This window comes from Nansenia antarctica (assembly GCF_963989245.1).
Source record: "Nansenia antarctica genome assembly, chromosome: 12".
Taxonomy (NCBI): Eukaryota; Metazoa; Chordata; class Actinopteri; order Argentiniformes; family Microstomatidae; genus Nansenia; species Nansenia antarctica.
Window position 1 is genome coordinate 26543644 of NC_137682.1, and position 14646 is coordinate 26558289.

The window sequence follows — 14646 nt, forward strand, 5'->3', positions numbered from 1 at the left end:
CTACGCACGGATCCTGTTCATAGACTTCAGTTCTGCCTTCAATTCCATCAACCCACTCAAACTCTTCACCACTCTCCTAGACATGAACATTGACCCAGCCATCTGCCACTGGATCCGGAGCTTCCTGTGGAACAGACCACAAAGGGTGAAGGTAAACAACCTCACATCACGCCCTCTTGCCCTCAGCACAGGATCCCCACAGGGCTGAGTTCTCTCCCCCCGGCTCTTCTCACTATACACAACCCATTTCACACCCACAGACAGTTCTGTTAAAATAATAAAGTATGCGGACGACACAACCATCATAGGCCTCATCTCCAAAAATGATGAAACCCAGTACCGCTCTGAGGTGACCCAAGGTGTTTCTTTTAACATTATTTTGTACAGCAATTGGCTAGTGAAATACTGAATGGAGCCTGAATTTAGAGGTGATTTAGTGTGTGAGTGTGACTGTGTGTGTGTGTGTGTGTGTGTGTGTGTGTGTGTGTGTGTGTGTGTGTGTGTGTGTGTGCATGCGCATGCGCATGCATCCATGTCCAGCTGAATAGAGCTAGGCCACAACAACATAAGCAGCCAGTCCTCATTTGTATTCTGGGAAAACAGAAACTTTCAAATCTGCTATTGCAAAGGCACTCTTCCAAATCAGGCCATGTCCCTTCCCCATTACCTCGGCAAACGCTCCCCCCTCCACTCCTCCTCTCTCTCCCTCTATCCCTCTTCTATGTTGGCAGGTGGCGTAGGAGTAGGAGTGTGTGTGAGGGAGGGAAAAGTGTGCCTGTGCCTGTTTATGTAGGTGGGGGGAGAGTAGTATGGACAGCAACCCCTCTGTGGGAGATCATCCGGGGTCATTTGGGGTTGTGACCCCAAGCTGGGTCCTGTCTTTGTTACCTGCTGCTAAATTTCCCTCAGCCACGGCCCTGAAAAACACCCCACTCACATTCCCCTGCTCACTCCTTCTCTCCCTCCCTCTCTGCCCCAGCCAGCACAGACAGGCAGGCATGCCATAGCATACGAATGAGCTGGACCAGAGGAGATTGAGAGTAAGAGGCAGGGAGGTAAGAGAGAGAGGGCATGCGAGAGGTAGAGGGAGAGGCAGAGAGGTGGTCAGAGGAAAGAAGTCAGTCAAATGAAAAGAGAGACAGAATGGGAAAGAGAAAGAGAGAGAGACATGGATAAAAAGAAAGAGGGAGAAAGAAATGGGGAATCAGTGAATGGATGGCCAATGTTGAGTAACAGTGAACCGTTGCATGACAGGACACGCTCTATGCTCAGGACTACGAAATGTCAGGACTATTTAATTCATTAGGAGGCAATTATTGCAGCTGTGTTTACATTTTTGGCATTTGGCAGACACCTTATTCCAAAGCGACTTACAATCAATACATTTGACTGAGCAAATTAATCATCAATCCACCAGTCGTATCAGGAAGAGTAATCTAGCTCAGGCCAGGGGCCATTGGCAGTCTCAGTGATAGAAGGAAAACCTTTTTCTTTTTTTTTCTTTTTTCATATACACTGGAGAACAGAGACTGTTAAATGTCATCTGTTAGGTTAAACTTTCTTTGGGGATCTAATGTTAGACATATTGGTGGTCTGGAATTGGTTAGATACCTTTAATAAAAAACAGAGAAAGCACTGACGAGTGCTATGTAGGGGAGCAGCCGGACAGAAATTGACTCTTTTTCTGCTTCTATCTATGTGACAGTGGGTTTTAGATATGGGGGTAACGTTAACTTGGGAAAAGCCCTCGTCTTCAGATGTGTCAGTGTCATGGAGATATCAACGTATTCAGAATCATCACCATGTTCTTGATAAAATACTGTGGTATCACTACCATGTCACTACCATGTCTGTGTGTGTGTGGCTCTAGTTGCGGGAGTATAGATCTGAACATATGTGAAAGCAAGTCGAAACAAAAAAAAATGATATAGGCACTAAATCGGAACTAGGCATTACGACCTGCAGTGTAAATGCAGCCAAAGAGAGAGGGGAGAATGAATAAGTGATGTAAGAGAAATGAAGCAGAGTGGACAAGGCCACTGAGGGCCATTGTGTCTATCTACCTAACTGAACCTGGCAGAGAGGTTGACGTTACCTTGACAACAGTGGTTGTTTTGAGAACTTTATTTCTAAGCTCAGGGCAAAAACCACCACAACCTATCACGCAATAAATACATAAGGCGTTGTTTTCTTGTCACAATTCTCTGTTTTGTTTCGTAACCATTGTATAGAAGCAATAAGGCACGAGAGGCTGTGCTTTATCGCGAATAAGCTATTTATAAGCTAAGCTTATAAGCTCAAGCTAACAATGCCCCTCAACTGTGACTTTATTCACGATAATGACCTTACTGCTTTAATAAGAGAGTACATGTATGAGAGATAGATTGCTGACGTGCTCTCACCCTGTAGGTGCACGCGTGGGCGCACGCACACACATACATGCACACATTGGACTCATCCTGAGGACGACTCTGCTAAGTATCGGACAGAGGGTCAGGGAGAGATGGATGGAGAAATAGAGGGGGAGAGAGACAGAGAGGGAACAGTCAGTCGAGTTGAAGTCTTGCTGATGGCATGCTGTCACCCTGACAGTGACATTGATAACCACCTGACGAGAGAGTGATTGAGGGAGGGAGGGAGAGATAGTAAGAGTGGTTGAATGAAGACGGTCCAGTCAACCATCTGACTCTTGTTCTCTAGTGAGAGACAGTGACTGGCACAGAGACATAGACACACACAGAGAGAGAGACAGAGACAGAGACACACACAGAGACAGAGACACACACAGAGAGAGAGACAGAGACAGAGACACACACAGAGAGAGAGACAGAGACAGAGACACACACAGAGAGAGAGACAGAGACATAGACACACACAGTGAGAGAGACAGAGACATAGACACACACAGAGAGAGAGACAGGGACATAGACACACACAGAGAGAGAGACAGAGACAGAGACACACACAGAGAGAGAGAGACAGAGACATAGACACACACAGAGAGAGAGACAGAGACAGAGAGAGACACAGAGAGAGAGACAGAGAGGGGAAAGGTTGAGGAGAGAGACAGACACATTATAACAGTAGACTGGAGAAATTCAGTCCATAGTGGCAGCACTAAATTGGGCTTTCCCGCCATTGGTTTGACAGAAATAATTAAGATTCCAGGCTAACAGCAAATTGTGGAGGGCAGAGAGGAGCAACATCTGTCCAAGCAGTAAAGCAGAGAAAAGGACAAACACACACACCTTAATACAAAAAGGAGAGAGAGATTGAAAGGGAGAGAGTCATCATCAGGTGTTAGTTAAGGCTATGACAGGCTCTGATTGGACCTCTAAAGGTGGGACACATTCCCCTCCATCCAATGGTGAAGAGGATGAAAAAGGAACTAGATGAGATAGGGATAAAGAACTGTAAATCTATTGCGTAATGAACTTCAGACTGTGATATGCTGAGTCTACATAATAGTTGTCACATGACCTACTGACAAGTTAACAAACCCACCTCGTAAGGGGAAAGGGAAGCAAAGAAAATAAAACCTGATAATTTGGGTGAAATAAAGTTATTTATTAACAGAGAAATGAAATGTTGTTGTTACAAATGGTCAACAAAAACACAAGAGGCTACACAAACTACGGGCACTGTAGAAATCAAGTAATAAATATAACAAGGAAACAGAGCTTCTAAAAGGGGGAGCCCCTACTCCTATCTGGAGTTTAGTCAAATAAAGTAAAAGTAAAACAAGAATTTAAATAAAACCTTGGTACCTCAGTCAGCGGTTTTAACCAAAATACAAAAAGTTTTAACCAAAATACAAAAGTTTTGGCAGAAACTCCTGTAGTAACTCTTTGTGGTCTTAGTGGAAGGCACTCAGATATAGCAGAAACCTTTACCTCCACGGGAAGCACCTGACCTTATCCACCTGCCTGCCTAAATAAATGACACTGGTAATCGACCATTCCGCGTGTGCAAGACCACAATAAGCAGAGGCAAGGATGTGAAACATCTAACCACATCAGCCATGCACAACTACATGCAATTTAAACATCCTGTTATGACCGTGTCTGTCCAAGCCCCCCCAGCAAGGGCTAATACACAGCCACAACCAGCCTCCTCTTGGTCACCAATAATGGCTGCGTTTAATTCCCAAAACATACTACCCAGACAACTATCCAACTGCCAAGTAAATCACAGAAACTGTGGGTCAAATGATTTCCCAGGACCTCTTGCCGTATTCAATAGTAGAAAACACAGGTTTCCGTAAGATCTTAACAGTCAGTGCACCACACTACAGGGTACCCTTGCAGATTAATTTCTCGTGTACAGTTGTGCCAAACTTGTACAGTGAAGTTAAAGGAAAGGTGAGGAAATCCCTGTTAAGCATGGAGGGCGATGTGGTACACTACCACAGAAATTTGGACAAGCAAGTTTTCCACGAATGCATACTAAATTTCGTTGTTTCGTTGTTTGGTACCTGTACTGTAGCAATGACAAATAAAGTCCATTCCATTCCATACATGTCACTCACAGGGCATTGGGTAGGCCGTGAGATCACTGGATCTGGGGCAGTGACATACAAACGTGTCACTGCCCTCCTCAACATGGCTGTGATCAATGTGGATCACACTGCAGTTAATATTAGATCAGCTCCAGAAACTCCTTGCAGCATGGCAAAATGAGGTCAATGGTCAGTTTTCTGTGCAGTTTTTTGGAACAGACAATCCTACATCCCTTTATTAAATACGCCTGTTGCGGCTAGATGCCTACACTTGTGTCTGTGTTGTTCGCTAGGTTGGGTGTGTGTAAATTCTCCCGATTTTTTTTTTCCAATGCATTTTTAGGGGTCCAATCAGACCCTAAAAGGTTTTTTTCAAAACATAATACCTATGAATGAGAAACTTCACTTGAAACATTTGCCAAGTGCCTTAGAGATGGCTCTGTGGGGTGTTTGGTGGCATGGCACTAAGGCATGAGGCAATCAGTGTAAGTGGGATCAGAATTTTACTCTCTTAAGGCCAATGCACACGGCGTGTGATGCGACGTTGCACAACAACGTTCTACGACAACAATCGCTTCTCAATGCACACGGCGTGCGATGCGACGTCGCACGACAACATTCGATTCAGGCTGATTACTATAGGCTCTACCAATCCTACCCAATATTGCTTGCCTTGCTTCCACAATTTCTCCAATATACAACTGGGCATATTGTGCTTACATGCTTGATTATTATTATGTAATAGGTGTCTTGTAATCCCATATGAGATGTGGAAATGGGATGTAACAATAAACTTGAAACTTGAGTCGTTGGGACTGGGTCGTTTGGACTGGGTGCTCAGTGTCTTAGCCTTCAGCTGTTTCCACTCCTCAATGTTCTGCTGCTGTGTTTGCTGATATCCATTCTTCGGGCCCTTTCTGTTTGAAGCCCTGGGCTTTTTGTGCTGTTTCAAAGTATGTGGTGTTGATAGCATCCCATTTGCTGTTTATGGGGGGTTCTTCTTCCATTTTCAGAGGCAGCATCTAGTGTGCTGAAGCGGTTTCTGACTTCCAACACAAACTCTTTTCTTTAGATACTGGAGTTTTGCAATGTCCAGTTTTTCTGTCGCTGGCCTTGTGGGTCCGACTTCTTCAACTTGAGTTTGATGGTGACAGAGATTAGGTAGTGGTCGCTATAGGCATCTGCACCCCAGCATGCTCTAACATCTTGTAGTGACATGCGCCACTTACCATTAATGATAATGTGGTCTATTTGGTTGATAGTGCTACCATCAGGTGACTCCCATGTCCCATTGTGGATGTTCTTGTGTGGAAAGATGGTACCGCCGCAGAATAGGGGTTAGGGAGGGAGGAAAAAGGAGGGGGGGGGGTTTTGGTGCTTGAACTCGAGCATGTTGAGTGAATAATTATTACAACAGAGGGTGGCGGGATGCCTTTTGGGGGAATTAGAAAATCAATTAATAGAAACCTATACTTGAATAATGGCAGGATCATTTGAAAGGGAAAATACAGACAGTGTAAGCCAAGGTATGCAAGGCAAAGGACGTTTTTGGAGGAGAGGGAACTGCAAAAACGATTGGAGGGTGAATTCAAACTGTGAGCAAAATCCAAATCATAATGTAACAGAATATTTGAAAATTGAGAACAAATTAAGTCGATATGTCAAAGGGAAATGTGAGGGTGCTATGGTGAGAAGTAGGGCGAAGTATGCAGTGGAGGGGGAGAAGAGCACATATTTTTTTCTGGGTTTAGAGAGGAAAAGGCAACAACATAACTATATTAGGGAGTTAGAAAATGAGATGGGGGATAAGGTGGGAGATTATTACTTTTTCAGAATCAGGACAGTGATCAAAGGAAGGTGAGGCAGATATTAGGCATGTAAATTCCAAGATATCTGCAGAGGAAAAGCTGATGTGCGATAAGGAAATAATAACAGCTATAAATCAATTGCAACCTAATAAAAGCCCAGGAAAAGATGGGCTCACAAATTAGCTTTACAATACCTTTGCAGATATCTTGGCACCTAAACAATTAGAGAGTGTTTAAGGGTATGGAACTTAGGCAGGAGGTACCAGACTCAATGGCTACAGGGGTGCTAACTATTTTATATAAAAAATAAGGGGAATAAAATGTAATTAGATAACCTAAGGCCTATAAGTTTACTCATCAATGATTATGAAATATGAACGACAGTTTTGTTGAATAGGATTAGGAGGGTCATGTGTAAAATTATATCTTCAACGCAGGCATACAGTGTCCCGGGGAGGGACATAACTGACATTATGCATGATAAGGGATGTAGTGGAAAGTATGCGTAATAATAACGAGGAGGGGGGATTCTGCTTAGTGTAGATTTAAATAAGGCGTTTGATAGGGTTGAGCATCATTTTTTATATGATTATATTTTATATAGGATGGTGAACTGGGGGAAGCTTTTGTATAGCAATGCAAAAAGCTGTGTTAAGGTGAATGCAAGCCTGATGGACTGCTTCCCTTTGGAGAGGTCGGTACGACAGGGCTGTCCGCTTTAGGCACTGCTGTATTCAATATCAGCAGAACTGTTGGCATGCGTAGTGAAGGTGGCTGTGCAAATACAGGGAATTCAGATTCCATATCAAAGCAACCAGCATCAATCAATATGCAGATAACATCACATTTACAGTTAGGGACACAGATAGCATTAGATAGACTATGGAACATATGGAGATGTATGGAAGGGCTTCAGCAGCAAAAGTGAATATGTAGAAGTCATAAGTAATGTACATTGGGAAGATTAATTAGGGAAACTCAGGCAGGAAATGCCAACACCACACTGTGAGCCATTGTACTCATGTATACTAGACAAAATAATGAAAGAGAAGAACTGCTCTTTTAAATTCTGTAAAGTGACAGAAGAAGTTAAAAAAGTATTATTATATTTTATTATTATTATTATTATTATATATATCTATCAAAAATGAGAAACCTCCTGGTCTTGACAACCTGGATGGAAAGCTATTGAGGATGGTAGCGGACCATATGTGACAGGGTCTGATGAAAAGGTCTGCAAGTCTGGTAACGTCATTTTTCATTTTTTTTTTCGATTTATGAAAGGGTAGACCGTAAGCTTTCAAATGATGTGTCATACATTGAAATCCTTTATAGGAAAGGGCACTCAACCTGCACAGCGCTCACTCAACTGACAGATGATTGGCTAATGATCAACAGAATATTGTAGGAGCAGTTCTACTAGACTTCAGTGCTGCTCTTGATGTCATTGATCATAATTTGGTATTAAGGAAACTCAAGGCCGCGGTCTGGGGGATATACCAAGTGATGAATGATGACATACATACACGCAGGGAGTCATGGGATTTATTTTAAAAGGCTGTTATACAGGAAGTTGTCTCCACAAAAACAGTGGATAAATCCAAATCAGAAGCCGTGGATTAATAATAATAGGACAATAAATGCTGCACTTACCGTGAGACATTCTGCCTTCAAATCCAGGCCACAAAACAAATGTAAAAAAAAAAACGCTATGACCTCCGCAGAGTGATTAAAACAGCCAAGCAGGAATACAGAGAAAAGGTAGTAGAGTCACAGCTATGTAGTACTACAGCAGTGGTTCCCAACCAGGAACACAGACCCCTAGGGGTACGTGAGGGGATTGCAGGGGGTACGTGGAAAGATTTGTGATAACAATTTATTCCCCCCTCCCAAAAAATGTATATACTATATATACAAGTAATTTCATAAACCTGTTGCTAAAATGGTACGCTGCAACTTCAGTTCCTCCCAGACAGGTGATGACTATAACACAAGTGGTCGTCACGTCACATTTAAATCACGTTCACGATCACGTTCGTGCGCAAATCAGCTAGGCCTGTCAGTTAGCTAACTACCGCAAAGATGGACAGATGGCTAAAACGGCCAGCTACAGTCACAGTCAAGAAAGATTAGGCAAAAAAGAAAAAAGGACCCCGCTATTATCTGGAAAAATATATTTTGTGGGGATTTACATGTACGTCGGCTGATCCACCACAGCCACAGTGCTTTTGCTGCGGTGAAGTCCTGACCAGTGGCGGACTCAGGCTGTTTGAAGGGCAGGGGCGAAAAGAAAAAAAGGGCACCTACTGCACAACATGGGACCCCATCAGTGCACATGGTCAAGTTTAGACCATTGGAAGGGCAGCCAGTAGGGCACATCCTCTCATTTTGCCACTCAAAATGGCATTTTAGTGCGACGTTTTTCAACGGTGGGGGCACATGGTCAAATTTAGACCATTGGAGGGACACCAATAGGGCACATCCTCTCATTTTCGCCACTCAAAAGGGCATTTTTGCCGCTCAAAAGGGCACTTAAGCGAGACGTTTCTCAACCATGGGGACACCAGGAGGGGCGGTCGCCCCCCCTGCCCCCCCCCACTGAGTCCGCCAGTGGTCCTGACTAATAATTCAACGAAGCCACCCCATTTATAGCGACACCAGAGCACCAAACACCTAGCAACTGTTGGTAAAACTGACAACTTTTTCAAGTGAAAACTGTCAGAGTTCAAGTCAAGTTAGGCTACACTGAAGGAAGCGGCAAGTGTGTCAAGCAAAGCACTGGAGGCGTCCTATGCTGTTTCATTACTGGTGGCTAAGTATAAAAAAAACACATTCAATCGCTGAAGATCTGCATTTGCCTGCCGCTATGACTTTGGCTAAAACTTTGCTGGACAAGAAAGCAGCTGACGTGCTCAAGTTGGTACCATTATCAAACAATACCGTCTCCCGCCGAATTGATGATATGTCCAAATATTGTCGGACAAATGGTGGATAAAATGAAGCAAGCAGGTCAGTTCGCTTTGCAATTAGATTAAATGATCGACGTTAGTGAGGAGGCTCAGCTGCTGGCTTTTGTGCGTTATAAAGAAGAGTCGGATAGAAATGAGCATATCTTGTTTTGCAAGACGTTGCCAGGAAAGACAACTGGCGAGGAAATCCTTCATTATTATTGATAGATTCTTCACAGACAACAATCTGGAGTGGATAATCCTGCAGACACATCTGTACCGATGGAGGGGCAGCAATGACGGGTAAGGTGCCTGGGCTGTGATGAAGGTGAACCCCGAAATGAAGTGGATGCACTGTATTATTCACCGGGAGGCACTCGCCAGGAAAAGGATGAGCCCTGAGTTAAGTGCAGTTATGGATGACGCAGGTAAGGTGATTAACTTCATTCAGTCCAGGCCAATGAACCACAGATTGTTTCAAACTCTTTGTCATGGCAGCGGGTCAGAGCATGAGCAGCTACTGCTTCACACAGACGTTCGCTGGCTGTCTCGTGGCAAAACTCTGCTGCAGCTCTATGAATTGCGCATCGAGGTGTTATCTTTCCTGACAGAGGACGACCTTCCTCTTGCAGCCCTGTTTGAGGATGCAGCGTGGGTTGCGCAGCTGGCATATCTTGCTGATGTCTTTGTTAACACTAGAACAGCCATGAGAGTGTTTACCTGAACTTTAGAGGAACTTTTCCTGGATACATGGTGTACAGGTTTTTCGCCCTTGCTTGCCTCCCCTTGGGGACCCCCGGCTGCCCCGTGTGCCTGGTCTGTTCCGCCCTTGTGCGGGGCCTTTTATGGTCTGTGCTGGCTTGGCTGGGCCGGGTGTGCTGGTGGTGGGGCGGGCTGGGTGTGTGGGGCGGCGGGGGCTCCCGGGGGGGTGTGTGGGGGCCCACCGCTGGGTGCTGGTAGGCAAACTGGCTAGTAGTTGCTCTATGTGTAGAGGGCTGCAAGGGAATTTTCCTGGCTACATAGTGTACAGGTTTTTATTTTCGCCTGCTTGCGGCTCTGTCAGTATTGATTGATTGATTGATTGATTGATTGATTGATTGACTGAGAATGTTTATTATGTGAAGCGCATTGAGTTGCATCTTGTAAGAAATGCGCTATACAAATAACATTTGATTTGATTTGATTTACTGTGAGTAAAGAAACATTTTATATCTTTGCACTCAATCAAATTTCAGGACCCTCCTTTCATGACTTGTCCTATATATGTGTGTTCTACCACTCAGTATCCTTATATTTTCAAAATCACATCAGGATAAACTAATAGAAAGCTATTTTGCCGTTTTTCTGTGTAGGAAGCAGGCTAATTTACAAGCGGCCAACTAGTGGTCGTTGTGTGTAAATAGCAGCTTGCATTGTAAAGAGGGCCATTGACCCCCAAGGCAGCTGTTTTAGTAGGTAAAAAAGGCGCGGCTGTTCTAGTGTTAAGCTGAATGAGCTCAACCTATCACTTCAAGGGAAGGACTCACACATCCTTATGTCTATGACAACGTGAATGGATTTATAAGGAAGCCTGCAGGATCAAATCTGATGGACATGGATCTGATCGTGGGTTGAAGATGGCACATGCTGACAAGTCATTGATAGAGTTTTTGTGTGATGTTGAAAAGGAATATCCAGTGCTGGGAAAGAATGCATTGAATGAACTTTTGCCTTTCGGTTCTACATATACAGTATGTGTGAAGTGACCTTGGAGTGAGTATGGAGAGCAGCCTGGTGACTGCTGTTGCCACACTGCCTCCAGAACTGTCAAAGCTTATGAAAGAGAAGCAACCTCAAGTGTCTCATTAAAGCTCAACTGATGAAAAAAAGAATTGCAACTGCTACTGGGTGAGTCTGAATATTTTTCACAATGGTGTAAATATCTATGTATTAAAGGGGAGTGGTTCAAATGATTTTCATTAATAATCAGTTGAGTTAGATCCAAAACGTTTAAGTGTGTTTGAGTGGGTGGGTGGATGGTTGGGGGGGTGGGTGGGTGTATTGCAACTGACAATTGTGATGATATTCTGGTTCAATTAGATCTGTTGTCCCTGAGAGGGAATTCGTGATCGTCATAATGTCTTGAATGTGTTCTCTGAGTGTGTGTGATAAGTTTTTTCCTGTCTCATCTTGTCTGTTATCGCTCCCCATCAGTCAAGATGAGAACAGGATGACATCACTGCACCTCAGACAGAAGCCACCGAGGAGCAGGAGAAGAAAAAAAACAGATATCAAACATATCAAATCAAATAATTCAATAATATATATAACTAATAATAAATAATTCATTATTAGTTATTTTTCTATTTTCACAGAGTGAGTGTGTGGGCATGTAGGTGTACACAGTTTTTTTCTTTTTATTTGTTGAGTTTAATTGAGAATAGGGGGTACTTCTGGCATGGCAAAACAACTCAAGGGGTACACAAGACAAAAAAGGTTGGCAACCACTGCACTACAGTATTAATAAATCAATACATATACAGGCTCTCTGTGCTTTGCCTTTTGGGTGGTTTGGTAACCCTAGATGATCTTTGTGACATTTCACATATGTACACAAACTCACAAAAGTAAATAAAACACTTGTCGCTCGTAATGCCGCTTCTCTCTTCAAATCGCCTCAGTTCTCCATGAGCTTTGTGCTTTGAGTTACCGTAATAAACCCTATAAGCTAGTATAATGTGTAGGAAGCTAATTTACAAGCGGCAAACTAGTGGTCGTTGTATCATAAATGAGCATTGTAAAGAGGGACTCTTTTAGTAGGTAAAAAAGAATGCCTGTTCTAGTGTTAACAAAATGTACATCTTTTGCAAATATATACTTTGATGGTAATTGTTATCCAGAGTTCAGAGCATTTTATTCAGAGACATCTTACCCGATTAAACATCTTCTTCTGGCTAGGAAGCTGTTAATCAAGGCACATATATAAACATTTAATAAGATAATGAATAAGATCATAGAAATTAATAAAAAGGATGGAATGGAATTCCATGGATGGAAGTGTTAGTGTTTAATCATAACTGTTGCAAAACATGAAGGTTTTTAGCTTAGATTTAAATATGTTTAGGGTTTGGGCCTGTTTGATTTCTTCAGGGAGTTTGTTCCAGGAGCATGACGCAGAGTAACTAAAAGCTGCTGCACCGTGTTTTGTTTTCACTCTTGGAATGAACTCCCCACGGCCTTCAGAACGGCTGAGTCACTACCCATCTTCCGTCGTAGACTGAAGACCCATCTCTTCAGGTTACATCTTAACTGCTCCTCCTGAGACATCTTCTGACCCTCACCACTACGTCTCCTAAAGACACCCGCTTTCCCCTCTACTGTGTCCCTAAGAACTTCTATTGCCCCCCTTGTACTGTTTCTCAGTTTCTCCAGAAAAAGAAGGAAAAAAAAGTTTTAGTAGAAGGCGATAGGGAGAAGGTTTTTTCTTCTATCAGTGGCCCCGGGCCCGAGCTAGATTACTCTTCCTGCAACGAATGGTGGATTGCTGATTCACATGCTTAGTATTCAAATGTATTGATTGTAAGTCGCTTTGGAATAAGGCGTCTGCTAAATGCCAAAAATGTAAATGTAAATGAATGATTAGCTGATTAGACTCAGCTGACCTTAGGGGCCTTAGATTAGATTAGATATATCGTCCCCAGGGGGAAATTAATTTTCACACCACTGCCTTGCTGGAATATAGGGTGGGAGGAGATCTGATATGTTTTTTGGTCCAAGACCATTTTGTGATTTGTATACAATTAGGAGTACCTTGAATTCTCAGAGAGACTGGTAGGCAGTGTAGAGATCTCAGGATTGGTCTAATGTGTTCAAACCTCTTTGTTGTCATGTGTCATAAACAACATTCAGAGATCATTTTGCCTCTAAGCCCTGTGGCACAACGTGTGTAGGAGTTCAGGTAAGATGTTTTAATAGCTTTCTTTCTTTCTCTTTCTCATTCTCTCTCTCTCTCTGTCTCACACACACACACACACACACACACACACACACACACACACACACACACACACACACACACACACACATGTATGTTGGGCATATACTGCCATCTAGAGGTTAATAAGTCCTATGTGAGTTCCACTCAATGTGCTTGTATTAATAAAATATAGCCTTTCACCAGCTGCTTTCTGGCATTACCTCACCTCTTGACCATTATAGTCAGTTTGGGAAGCATCATCACCCATGTGGTGTGCTGCAAACAGAATGTGAAGTGCTTGGAGCCCCTGGTGAGAAAACACTGTACGAATCCAATCAATGACTATGTGATGTCCTTCAGAGGAGAAATGAACACATGAGAGCGTGTGCAGAGATACTCACAGCGTAACGTTTTACTGGGGCACAGAAGTGCGCTTTTCAATCGGGTTTCCAATGCGCAGTGGAATGGTCTCCCCGCATGAGGAGAAGGTGCCAGGCTGATGCGGCTGCGTATGGATCTTCCACCCATGAAATGAATGAAGTGTAAAATTGCCAAAATGTCTTGTTTGTTCCTTGTTACTGATAGAGAGTTCAATCATCCAATCCACCAAACAACTCACAACAAGAGTCAATACCAACAGGAGAATGTTGACACTGTTTAGCATTGGCAGAGTATTTTGGTCAATTTTACTTGGGTGCTATACCCACATAATCAGCTGTGCTGCTCATCCCACAAATTCATGATCCTTACAAGTTGGACATCATTGTATAGGTCAATAAACAGGCTTTCCAACGATATCAACTATAATGTCAATTAGCGTTGTAACAACAGAGAAATAATCGACCAAACACAACACTAGCAGCCAGGTAATCCATACTTCCCCAGGAGTTCACAGTGTTGCTGCTTGAATGTGACTGTGCAACCAAACAATCGCTTGTTAGCTAGTACGAGCTCCATCAGCATAGTATTATTAAGTGTGGTCATGTTAGATATGTGTTTTAGGTTTGAGGTATTGACATCGTTGTTTTTACGGTGACAGAATCGAGGTGAGAGATGTCAGCCATGTTTTTTGTTTTCGAAAAAAGCCAATAGGTTGGTTTATAGCTGTGTGAGTCCATGGTTTGGAACTCATTTTTATAATCTCCTTCATCTGCAGTCCTAAACCTGTCACATCTGCAGTCCTAAACCTGTCACATCTGCAGTCCTAAACCTGTCACATCTGCAGTCCTAAACCTGTCACATCTGCAGTCCTACACCTGTCACATCTGCAGTCCTAAACCTGTCACATCTGCAGTCCTACACCTGTCACATCTGCAGTCCTACACCTGTCACATCTGCAGTCCTAAACCTGTCACAGGGAAAATGTATAATCTCCTTCATCTGCAGTCCTAAACCTGTCACATCTGCAGTCCTAAACCTGTCACATCTGCAGTCCTA

The 14646-nt window shown here is 43.3% G+C and overlaps 1 protein-coding gene across 1 annotated transcript in view; it reads right to left on the reverse strand.

Annotated features, from left to right (window-relative positions):
* Positions 1-14646, reverse strand: part of LOC308169039 (cilia- and flagella-associated protein 337-like) — a gene marked incomplete at both ends in the record, with an annotated part of 49668 nt that continues 35022 nt past the window's right edge. Inside the window, one exon of the mRNA XM_080543674.1 lies at positions 1-124. Within this exon, the coding sequence (XP_080399800.1) occupies positions 1-124 (124 nt within the window). The remainder of the gene's footprint in view (positions 125-14646) is intronic.